This window comes from Felis catus, chromosome A2, assembly GCF_018350175.1.
Source record: "Felis catus isolate Fca126 chromosome A2, F.catus_Fca126_mat1.0, whole genome shotgun sequence".
Lineage (NCBI taxonomy): Eukaryota > Metazoa > Chordata > Mammalia > Carnivora > Felidae > Felis > Felis catus.
The window spans coordinates 10415170-10427561 of NC_058369.1; the positions used below are offsets into that span (position 1 = coordinate 10415170).

The 12392-nt window shown below is 52.7% G+C and overlaps 1 protein-coding gene across 5 annotated transcripts in view; it reads left to right on the forward strand.

The window, feature by feature from the left end:
• Window positions 1–12392, forward strand: part of ADGRE2 (adhesion G protein-coupled receptor E2) — a 36588-nt gene that overhangs the window by 4227 nt on the left and 19969 nt on the right. For 3 of the 5 annotated variants that reach the window (XM_023241032.2, XM_045047173.1, XM_045047190.1), the window contains exons 2-10: window positions 2995–3048; window positions 3356–3475; window positions 5680–5835; window positions 8696–8827; window positions 9405–9551; window positions 10011–10157; window positions 10246–10292; window positions 10437–10514; window positions 10903–11080. In XM_023241032.2, coding sequence (XP_023096800.2) covers window positions 2995–3048; window positions 3356–3475; window positions 5680–5835; window positions 8696–8827; window positions 9405–9551; window positions 10011–10157; window positions 10246–10292; window positions 10437–10514; window positions 10903–11080 — 1059 coding nt within the window. The remainder of the gene's footprint in view (window positions 1–2994; window positions 3049–3355; window positions 3476–5679; window positions 5836–8695; window positions 8828–9404; window positions 9552–10010; window positions 10158–10245; window positions 10293–10436; window positions 10515–10902; window positions 11081–12392) is intronic. The other 2 variants (XM_045047177.1, XM_045047185.1) reach the window with 2 other exon arrangements.

Below are 12392 nucleotides of genomic sequence, written 5' to 3' on the forward strand. Positions count from 1 at the left end.
TCCAGAGATGTTGATGTTATATCTCAAGTCCAAAGTCAGTCTGGAAAAAGAATTTGCTCTTCCTGGTGGGGGGTGGTCAGCCTTTTTTTCTTGTAAGGTCTTCAACCGATGAGGCCCACCCAGATTATGAAGAGTAATCTGTTTTATTTTTATTTTATTTTATTTTTAAATAGAATTTATTGTCAAGTTAGCTAACATACAGGGTATACAGTGTGCTCTTGGCTTCAGGAGTAGATTCCCATGATTCATCGCTTACATACAACACCCAGTGCTCATCCCAAGTGCCCTCCTCAATGCCCATCACCCATTTTCCTTCCCTCCCTCCCCCCATCAACCCTCAGTTTGTTCTCTGTATTTAGGAGTCTCTTATGTTTGCCTCCCTCTTTGTTTGTAACTATTTTTCCCCTTCCCTTCTCCCTCTTAAGTTTCTCAAGATCCACATGAGTGAAAACATATGATATCTGTCTTTCTCTGACGGATTTCATTCAGCATAATACCCTCCAGTTCCATCCACGTTGCTGCAAATGGCAGGATTTCATTCTTTCTCATTGCCATGTAGTATTCCATCGTATGTATAAACCACAACTTCTTTATCCATTCACCAGTTGATGGACATTTAGGCTCTTGCCATAGTTTGGCTATTGTTGAAAGTGCTGCTATAAACATTGGGTACATGTGCTCCTATGAAGCAGCCCTCCTGTATCCTTTGGATAAATTCCTAGCAGTGCTATTGCTGGGTTGTAGGGTGATTCTATTTTTAATTTTTTGAGGAACCTCCACACTGTTTTCCAGAGTGGCTGTACCAGTTTGCATTCCCACCAACAGTGCAAGAGGGTTCCCGTTTCTCCACATCCTCACCGACACCTGTTGTTGCCTGAGTTGTTAATTTTAGCCACTCCAACCCATGTGAGGTGGTATCTCAGTGTGGTTTTGATTTGTATTTCCCTGATGAGGGGTGACGTTGAGCATTTTTTTGTGTGTCGATTGGCCATCTGGATGTCTTCTTTGGAAGAGTGTCTTTTTATGTCTTCTGCCTATTTCTTCACTGGGTTATTTGCTTTTAGGGTGTTGAACTTGGTAAGTTCTTTATAGATTTTGGATACTAACCCTTTACCCAATATGTCATTTGCAAATATCTTCCCATTTTGTTGGTTGCCTTTTAGTTTTGCTGATTGTTTCTTCATTGTGGTGAAGCTTTTTTTTTTTTTTTTTTTTATCTTGATGAGGTCCCAATAGTTCATTTTTTCTTTTATTTCCCTTTCCTTCTGAGACGTGTTGAGTAAGAAGTTGCTGTGGCTGAGGTCCAGGAGGTTGTTGCTTGTTTTCTCCTCTAGGGTTTTGATGGTTTTCAGTCTCACATTTAGGTCTTTCATCCATTTTGAGTTTATTTTTGTGTCTGGTGTGAGGAAGTGGTCCAGGTTCATTTTTCTGCATGTCGCTGTCCGGTTTTCCCAGCACCACTTGCTGAAGAGACTGTCTTTTTTCCATTGGATACTCTTTCCTGCGTTGTCAAAGATTAGTTGGCCATACATTTGTGGGTTCAGTTCTGGGTTCTCTATTCAATTCCATTGGTCTATGTGTCTGTTTTTGTGCCAGGACCATACTGTCTTGATGATTACAGCTTTGTACTACAGGCTCAAGTCCTGGATTGTGATGCCTCCAGCTTTGGTTTTCTTTTTTCAACATTACTTTGGCTCTTTGGGGTCTTTTGTGGTCCCATACAAATTTTAGGATTGTTTGTTCTAGCTCTGAGAAGAATGCTGGTGCAATTTTGATTGGGATTGCATTGAATGTGTAGATTGTTTTGGGTAATATTGACATTTTAACAATACTTGTTCTTCCAACCCATGAGCATGGAATGTTTTTCCATTTCTTTGTGTCTTCAATTCCTTTCATAAGTATCCAGCATACAGATCTTTTACCTTTTTGGCTAGGTTTATTCCTAGGTATTTTATGGTTCTTGGTGCAATTGTAAATGGGATTGATTCCTTGATTTCCCTTTCTGTTGCTTCATTATTGGTGTATAGGAATGCAACCGATTTCCGTACATTGATTTTATGTCCCGCGACTTTGCGGAATTCCTGTATCAGCTCTAGCAGTTTTTTTTGGTGGAATCTTTCGAGTTTTCCATGTAGAGTATCATGTCATCTGCTAAAAGTGAAAGTTTGACTTCTTCTTTGCCAAGAGAGTAATCTGCTTTAATCAGAGTCTACTGATTTCACTGTTAATCTCATTAAAAACAAAACAAAACACCATCATAGCAGCATCATGCCTCCCGTGAATGGAAGGACAGACTCTGACAGGTGACCCAGTGATTACCTGTAGGGTAGATTCCTTCGCACCTGCAGCCGTTTTCATACCACAAAGCCTGTCCAGTGACCCATCGCTCCTGGTACTGCACCTGGAGAGGCCTCTTAACCAGGAGACGGTGGCTCTACCTGACGGTGCCCTTAGTTGTCACTCCTCACCTGTCATCAGCTGCCCCCCTCTCTTGACTCCAGGGCTCCCTGCCCTGCTGATACTGCTGTGAGCTAGGGCTCAGACTTGGGGCTGTCTGACGCCCAAACCCATGTTCTTCTCGTGTGCCCCAAAACATGTATGTCAAAGAGGGGACAGTGACCCTGGGAGAAAAATCCTCAGGGTAGATTTCTGCCATTGCCAGAGAACTAAGAACCTGGCCAATCTGAGGACTTTGTGCTTCAAGATTCACTCCCTCCACCGGGAAAGGTTGGAATTTCTACCTTGTGTCCCTGACGTCACCTGTGTATATTCTGTCCCCTTACCTATAGCACTGAGGCTCCACAAGGTCTATGTCTGTTAGTGACGGACTCCTCGGGGAGTCTAGGGAGATGGAAGGAAAAGGACTGGTCTTCAAAACTTCGTAAGTTACAAGAGCCTTGGGAGAGCCATGGACTGTAGCATCAGAACCACCTCCCGGGAACAATGACCACGTGGACAAGGGTTGAAACTGCATCTCTGTTTTTTCTGCCCCAGGACTCTTGACACAGCTGCTGTTGCCACTGGGAGCTGCTGCCCAGAAGACTAGTGGTGAGTCTGCCCAGCCAGCCCCATGGGTAACATACACGGGGGAGTGCACGGGGGAGGGTCTGGGGCCCCTCACCGAAAAGCGGGGCATATTCTTCAAGTGAGGCTCTGGTCTTCTGGAGATAAGAGAAACCGTTTCTACCTCCACAAATGTCCAGAGTTTTCTGTGTTTTCTTCTTCCAATGGCAGCCATCCCTCTTGCTCCTCCACCTCCCTTCCTCTGCTCCTCACCCCCAGCTGGCGGCTGGCTCCCTCCATTCCTTGAAGCTTCTGACTGTGGTCTCTGTCCTCTCACCCTTTGCACCCACAGACTGTGCACGGTGGTGCCCTCTGAACTCCAGATGTGTCAACGCCACGGCCTGTCGCTGCTCTCCGGGGTTCACTTCTTCATCCGGGGACGTCTTCACCAACCGCTTGGAGAATTGTGATGGTACAGGGGCCTGGGGGGTGGGGGTGGTGGGCGCATGGAGATGTTGGGGGAAGTGGTAGGGGGAAGATGTTCTCCTCTCTATGCCTCAGTTTGCATGTCTGTAAATTGGGGATCATCGTTGTACCCACCCCACACGGATGGAGTGAGATTTAAAATCTGCCCGTGTGGAGAACCGATAAAGACGAGTATGGAGCGGACGGTTCAACACAAGCTCTTGTCGTGGCTGCTGCTGTTATTACTATGATGGTGCTCATTGCACAAGGAAAGGGGAGAAAGAATGGAAGCAACGGGAGGAAAGAAACACAGGACTTGAGAGCCCAGGCTCTCCTCCTGGCGTGAGCTCACCGGGAACTCCCGACCCCTCAAGGTCATGGTTTCCCGCCTCACTGTTCACAGCAGACCCATGAGGAAGCAGAGCTACTTGGTTTTTTAAATGATCAAATTTGGGCTTAGGGAGATTGAGGAACTTGTCCCAAAGTCCCACAATTAGTAATATTATGTGAGTGTTACGATAAAAATGAAGAAAAAGGAAATTATCCCCATTTTTACACTGAGAAATACTCCTCATGTACCGAAATAGACTTAGATGCATGTTTTTTAAAAACGAAGGAAAATATTCCTAGCATGTTTGAAAAGATAAAAGAAAGAAAAAACTCTAAAATTTCCCAGTGGTCCGTGTAGTGAACTTATGGGCGATTCCCTTGGTTTTCGTTGTTTTATATTTTCTTTGTCTTCCAAACGTCCGTGTGTCATTTAATATTTGGGGGAAAGTGAATTTCATCACGGAAAAAAAAGGTGGTAAGACTCCTGCCCAGCCGCCCTCTCCCGATGCCCTGAGAGGCGCCCCTCGCGGGCCCCCTGTACGTACGTCTGTGCGCGCGTCTCACGGAGTCTCCGGCCCGGGTGAGCGCGGCCAGGGGGCCTGCGGCTGGTGTGGCTGGACCCCCGCTCCCTTCTGGGAGCACGTTTGCCGGTTGAGACTTTCTCCTCGTCGTGTCTTCCCCTCCCGCGTGCCTCATTACCACCCGCTGGACCCCACCCCATCCCACGACCCCGGAGACGGGTGTCCAGCCATCGCCCCCACCTGAGAAGACAGGAGGGCGGTCCCATGGCCCAGACGGGGCCGGGCCTCTTCCCGCCTGCTGTCCCGTCCTGGGGCTGACGCCCACAGCCTGGGCCCGGGGCCCTAGGAGGAAGTCCTCGAGTTCGGGTAGGAGACTCTGCTCTGGGGGAGACCAGCTGTCTGCCAGACCCCCACTCAGCACGAGGTCATGAGCCCTTGCAGGCTCTGAAAGTCTCTGGTCCGATGGGAGTGTCCGGGACCCAACGTTCTGTCCCTGCCCTTTGATTCACCTGATCAAGTTGTTGAGGTCGTCGATAGCTGACGGTGTCCAGCTTTGCTCTGTGGGTCCCCGAGCTGCTCCGAGGGGCCAGGGTCGTGGCCATCTTTCCCCCCACATTTAGAGAACAGGAAGAGCTAGGAGGCCAGGAACCCACCTTGCAATAACTCAGCTGTGAGCAACTTCTTGGTGCTTCCTCATTTCGTATCTGCGATAGGCTCTGATAAGAGTCACTTCCTCCAGGGTTGGCGGTAGTAAGACTCTTCCAGAGATACCCTGGGGCATCTTGAAAACGCCTGACACCAGAGATGGGGGTGGGGGGGAGTGGGGGGGGAGTGGCGGATGGGCCCTGTGAGGTGTACTTGGGCCACTGTGAGTAATGGGAGGTGAAAGCTGTCAGCAGGCAGGGGCTCTTAGCCTCAGGTGTGAGTGGTGAGTGTCACCCAGCCACGACTCCCCCCACTGTCAGCATTGAGAGTGGCCTCCAGTGCCACCGTCCCTCTGACTGGAGCCCACCCCCGGCTTCCCGATGGTGCAAACGGTCTCAGAGGGGAGGGTCTGGAGCCCAAGTCAGGGCCTCCATCTGGCCCACGAGGCCCGCAGAGGGGGATGCAGACCTCCTTCTAGCCCCCGTCACGACACAGCAGAGTGTGTGGATCTAGGTGCCGTCAGGCCCGGCCGGAGAGCAGAGGTGAGCAGATCAGTCGGCAGGCTTTCTAGAGTGGCTGGCTCCAGCTCGGTCCAACGAACTGTGAACTGAGTTCTCTCTGGGCCCCCACGGCAGAGGAGGGCTGGAGGCCACAGCCTCTGCCCTGTGGGAACTCACTCTTTTGGCTGGTGACCCTTTGTTCTCTTGTGTTCCAGACATCGATGAGTGTGGGCCACCCTTGGCAGTGTCCTGTGGAAAATTTGCAAACTGCCAGAACACAGAGGGGAGCTTCTACTGCGAATGCAGCCCCGGTTACCTGCTTGCTTCTGGGGCAAAAGCATTCAGGAATGAGAGTGAGAACACGTGTCAAGGTAAGAACCACCCCACACCTTCCATCTCCCCGTCTACGAGGTTTGGGGTGACCAGAGCCATCGCTAAAGCATCCCGGGGGCGGGATGAGTCGGGACAGGTATGTCTGTTCCTGGGCCACCAGCACAGAGAGGCGGGGTAGCGGGAGGGACAAGGGCCTGAATCCTGGCTTTGCCACTTGATAGCTGTGTGTGTGACCCTGGCCAGGATACTTATTCAGAAATCACCGTTAATGTGCAAGATGTGATATTATCGTGATTTTGTGTTAAGGAAAAAAAAAAAAAAGAATCTCTAGTTTTTACAGATAAAAACAAAAGCAGCTTTGCCTTTGTTAACTGGGGGACCTTGGACAAGTGATCCCGCCTGTCTGTGCCTCAGTTTACCCATCTGTAAAAAAAAGGGGGGGGGTGACAATGGTGCTTACCTCATGGAATTGCCAGGAAGGGAGGCAGCAAAGCACAGAACAGTGGTGGCTGCTGGGTTTTATGATCTGATGCACCCTCTCCGGGATGGGCGTCCCCAGGGCCTGTGCCCAGGGTGGGCACTGAGACCCCACTGTAATCCCATCTCTTGCCGTGGTCTTGCACAGTGAGGACACCGTTCAGGCCCAGAAGCCAGCCTCCGCGCATCACCAGGCTTTGCCGCCCTTCCAGGGAGAACAGCAGGCAGCGGAAGGGGCTTCGGGCATCCTCAGGGGGCTGGGGGGCGGGCAGCAGTGGCCACAGGGGGTTAGTGTAGAATACAGAGAGAGGAGAGGAGGAGAGCAGAAGTGAGGTGAGGACGGGGCAGAGCTGAGGGTCCAGAGGACTCTAAGGAGGGTCCAAGGCACCCCCCCACCCCCCTCCAGCCACTGTGGAGAGAAGAGCCCACAGCCTTGGTCCCAGCCCCTTCCTGCCCTGCATGCAGACAGAGGGCTGCAGAGCCTCCCTGGTGGGAGGGAAGGGGGCACCTGCACTTCCGTGGAGCCCAGCAATGCTGGTCCCGAGGGGCCCCTGTGGGTCAATCTTGCGGCCCAGACATGTGGCCTCGCCAGAGGACAGAGTGGGAAATGGAAATGGAAATGGAAAAAGGTCCCTCATTTCCAGGTGAATATAGCACGTTTGGGGAATGGAGAGTGGGCCGGGTTTCAACTCCCACTTCCCTCCCGGGCCAGATGCCCCTGTGCACCGAGCAACCTGCACAACTGCACATGGTGATCATGGATCCCACCCAGTGTGCCTGGACAGGCAATGCCACCCACCCACTGTTGTGGTGCTTGTGGTTATCGAGGGGCTGCATTGCTGTGTTACAACAGGCCAGGGCTGAGAGACGGGGACTCTGTCAGGCGGCTGGGTAGACACATAACAAGAGACGGGAGAGGGACCGCCACGGACCTCAAGCTGGGTGACAGGGAAGGGAGAGTCTCCGCTGGTTTGGCCCAGGACCTGCCACCTGAAGACCCAGCTCTGTGAAGGGCTCAGCCTCTGTCGCAGCCGAGGACGCATCACCCATGTCGTGGCAGTGCGTCTGGCCACAGGCAGGGGAGACCCAGGCTGCTCTGCGGGCCCCTTGCCCTGCCCTCCCCAGGCATCAAAGGATGTCCTTGTCACCTACCTGGTGACCCGCACCTCTCTGAACCCCCCGGCTCAGGCCCCTCCACAGAGGGTCACCCCTGGATGTTTGTCAGCAGGCCCACAGCCCCTGGCCAGCCCTGCCCTAGCCAGCATCCTGCCTGGAGAAGGCCCCTCCTGATGCCCTGACCACCCCCCCCCCCTTCTCAACCACTGGGCCTCCCTCTATTTCCCCGCATAAGGCTCCGTCCCCACTCTCCCCAGTAACTTTGGTTCAGGGGCCTGAGGGCAACCCGGCTGACCAGGACCCGGAGGATGTTGTGTCTGGGGTGGGCCAGGTGACAGCAACCCTCCTCCACCCCCCACCATTTGCACACTTGGAGAGTCAGGTGAACCAAGAGGCTCCCCCTCTGGACCAGATGACAAGGGAGACTGTCATCCAGGACCATTGCCCCAGGCCCAGCCCTCTCCTGAGGGACAGAAGATAGAGGCTGAGCCCCATTCGGCTGGGCCCAGTGTCTGCCCCCCTGGGGGGAGCCCAAGGGCCGAGAAGACACAATCATCTGTCATGCCTCGCCCATCAGCACCTGCTCCCTCCTCCAGTCCTCGCCCGCTGCTGGCCTCCCTCAGACGTGGATCCTCACTGCTTCCTGCCAGTCTAGGGAATGCCCTCATGGGAAAAAGGCATCTTCACTGCCCCCAGGCCGCCCGACTGGACATCAGCAACACCGTCCACCCCAGCCTGGCGCCCACCGTCCATCCTTACTGTCCCTGCCCCTGCCCCAAAGCCTCGTCTTTTAAAGGCCTGGCTTGGGTGTGGGACCTGTCCATCGCCGTGGAGCTGGAGTCTCAGAGTTAGCGTGGATGGGAGCGTGCCGTCTGTCCCCTGAGGGTGACCGGGATTCCAAGGGGAATTCAGCCAGCAAGCGGCCACCCTGGCGGAGTCAGGGTAAAGGCCATGGCTGGGAGCCCTGACAGGTCCTGGTCTGGTGTGCAGCATTTCCCTGGCACTCGGCTCTCAGGAAGGCCCACCCTGGACTTGTCCAAGTCCTCAGGCTGGGACACAGGTGGTCATGCGTCCCTGCCCCAGCTGGGAACCACCCAGAGAGGCAGACGGGAGGACTCAGGCTGCTTCCTGCCACATCTGGACAACCGAACATCTGGGCCACCATGCTTTGCCCCTAGGACGCCTCCATGTGAATTAGAAAAGCACCCCCGCTTGCTGAGGAGGAGACGGTGGGGACTTCCAGATGCTTCTATCCCAGGAAACAGCTGCAGGCAGCCCTCCAACACCCTCTCCTTCCCCCTGCAGACATGGACAAATGTCAGCAGAAACCCAGACTCTGTAAAGGCCACAGCATCTGCATCAACACCCAGGGCAACTACACCTGTGGATGCCCACCCGTCTTGGAGCTCAACCTGAGCGACCCAAACGTGTGCTCAGGTAGAGGCCCCGGAAGACGCTGTGAGGCTGCGCCGGAGCTGGGGCGGGGCCAAGGCGGACCCCGCAGCCCTCGGAGCAGGGAGAAGAGCCTTGGGTTCCTGAAACACTAGGGCTTTGCTCTGCCCAAGGATCTGCCTCCCCAGAAGGCCCACCACAGAGCAGGGAGGTAGCAGGGCCTTCCGGGCCTGGGGTTCCCTTGTGGAGCCCCCCACCTCTGTGAGCATCCCCTGGTCTCGCCCCTTCCTCACCTGCCCCTTGGGAGCAGGGGGAGGGTGTCGCTTCCAGTTCCTGGAAAGGGAGCCTGGGCCAGAGCTGGGGAGGGAGTAGCTGAGAGTCCTTGGAAAGAAAGTCCGATCCCCATGACTCAGTTTTCGCCCTGGTTTCACAGCCTGTAAACCAGGGACCATGGTCCCTGCCACGCCCATCTTGCAGGGAGGCCATCATAAGGTGCACTGAGATTGAGGTGGAAGGTCACCAGGGGGCAGCACGTGCAATAACAGCAGGGTCCCTGATGCCGGGCAGCGAGAGGTGGGTGCAGCCAGTGGAGGGGACCCTGACCCTCTGGCTTTGTCCTCAGATGTGAATGAATGTACCTCGGGGCAAAACCCGTGCCACAACACCACCCACTGCCTCAACAACATTGGGAGCTATGAGTGCCGCTGCCGCCCTGGCTGGAAGCCCATTCCTGGGTCCCCCAATGGCCCAAACAACACCGTCTGTGAAGGTCCAGAGCTCAGATGCCACGTCCTGGAGACCCACACTCAGAACAGCTGATTGCATGCGTATTCAGTGGCACCCACACCACCCAAGCAGAATGAATGCTGGCGGTGCCCTGCTGTGCCAAGCGTTAATTCTCTTGAGGCTAGATGGGAAAAGATCTGGGGGGGGGGGCGGGGATCCTGGGGAAGGAGCCGGGGTACTGAGGAGCAGGCTCCTTGGAGACCCCAGGCGGCAGCTAATTACCAACTGGGACAAAGGTGTTTCAATAGTTCACAACCTGCACATCTGTACAGGGCTCACGTGCTATGTGTCAGGCCTCCCCACACTTCCCATAACTCCTGCATCACCAGGATGTGGGGTCGGCAGGGGACATCACCTGCAGCCAAGGTGGGAGGTACTAATATGGGGAAAGGGGGCGGGACACAGAAGGAGAAGGGCCCGAGTCCCATCTTTGTGTCCCCAGATGTGGACGAGTGCAGCTTCCGGCCGCCTGTGTGCCACAACTCCACCGTCTGCGTCAACACCGTGGGCTCATACAGGTGCCGCTGCCGCCGTGGCTGGGAGCTCAAACCCGGATTCCAGAATAAGCAAATGAACACCACCTGTCAAGGTAGCTGGTCTGACCTGACCCCAGCCACCATCCCAACACACACACAGACACTCTCACACCTAATAAATGGCTGTTTTATCGCCTGCAGAGATATCCTTCCCTGCCTGGACCGAACCCCCTGGAATCAAGAGCCAGGTGGGTGGCCCCAGCAGGGGCCAGGAGGCAGGAATCCCTCTGTGCCGCCCGCCTAATTCCCCCAATTTCCCCAAGCTCCCCCCACCCCCACCCCAACACACATACGCGAGGCTCTCTGACCTGCCCCTTCTCCTCTCTTCCCAGGGACTCTCCAACTTCTTTAAAAAAGTCCAAGTTCTGCGCAGAGACTTCAAGCCGGCCTTGGCTCAGGACACCATCCAGGTAAGAGCACAACTCAGGAGAAGAAGGAGAACCTGGGCATCCCATAGAGGCCTGGGAGGAAGCCGCCCCATCACCATGACAGCTTCTCTGAGACCCCGCCCCTCCCACGGAGGGTGGGAGAGCAGACACGCCAGTATTCACACTGCTGGGCACCCACCTGCACCCACAAATGACTTTTCTTCTCGCTGCTTCTGGACATTGGGCTTTATGTCATTCTTGCCATTTGTGAACAGGGTTGACCATGAGCGCTGGATTCCAGGGGCCAAGACCCAGGGAATCAGCCCCAGTACCACCTTTATCTACCAATCAGTTTCTAGGGGCTGTTCTCCGGGGCTGAGTGGGCAGGGTCTTCGTGGCTCACTGGCTCCATTCACTCACCCCCACCCAGGGCCTCATAGAGGGGGTGGATGAGTTGTTGCAGACCCTGCTAGACCTGGAGGCGCTGCCCCGCTCAGAGCAGCGCCGTGTGGCCGCGAACCTGCTCGCTGGCCTGGAGGACGTCCTGAGAAACATAAGCCAGGCCCTGCCCAATGGGACATTGACCTTCAGTGCACCTGCAGGCACAGGCAAGTACTGGGGTCTGCCCTGGGCTCCCGCTCTGCCCTTCCCCACCTCGTTTATCCCCCAGCCTCACTGGAGCCAGTGACCACGCTTGTATCTCAGTGTTACACTCCCTAAACCAATTAAAAGGTTGAAAAGAAACGAATAGAACTGTAAATCGTATACATTTTCATTGTTATATACATTATTAGCAGAGGAAATCATTCTAATGAAGAATTTAAGATACGAAATGGAAACATCTTCAAAAGAAGACAATTTATTAAATTTTTCAGAAAGTAAATTTTGTATTATTTGATATTTAAGTTCATCACCATTTTATTACTTAATTTTAGTTTTTAAGGTTTATTTATTCTTGGGAGCGAGAGAGACAGAGCCTGAGCGGGGGAGGGGCAGAGAGAGAGGGAGACACAGAATCTGAAGCAGGCTCCAGGCTCTGAGCTGTCAGCACAGAGCCTGACATGGGGCTCAAACTCACTGACCACCTTTTGTGTAGCCATTCATTCACTGTTGGACATTTGGGTTGTTGACACCTTTTGACTATTTTGAATAGCGTTACTATGAATATTTCTGGATGAGTTTTTGCTTGAATAACTGTTTTCGGCTCAATGTATATAGACGTAGGGGTGGAATTTCTCAGCGATATGGTAACTCTGTGTTCCATTTTTTGAGGAATGACCAAACTGGTCTTCCAAAGTGGCAGTGCCATTTTACATCCCCATTGGTAACACGCAATGGTTCCAATATCCATATTCTCAGCCACACTTGGTGCTTACATTTTGTTTTCTGATAGCAACTTCAGTGTATGTCAGGTAATATCTCATTGTGGGTTTGATTTGCATTTCCCAAATGACTAATGATATTTAATACCTTTTCACATGATTGTTGAATATTTGTATATAATATATATATATGAACTTATATATGTATACATATATGTGTGTGTATATATACACACACACATATATATATATATATATATATATATATATATATATATATATGAGCTTATATGCTTTTTTTTTTGGAGACATCTATGCAAGTCCTTTGCCTATTTTTAAATCAGGTTGTTTGGCTTTTGGTTGTTGAGTTGGGAGAGTTCTTTATGTGTTCTAACAGTAGACTCTATGAGACATGCGATTTGCTAATTTTTTCTCCCATTCCACAGATTGTCTTTTTACTTTCACAAACAGATGCTTCTGTCGGATGAAATCTATTTTCTCTACTTTCCCTTTTTTTGCATGTGCACTGGTGTCTTATCTGAGACTCCATTGCCAAATCCAAGGCTGTGAAGATTTACACCTGTGTTTCCTTCTAACG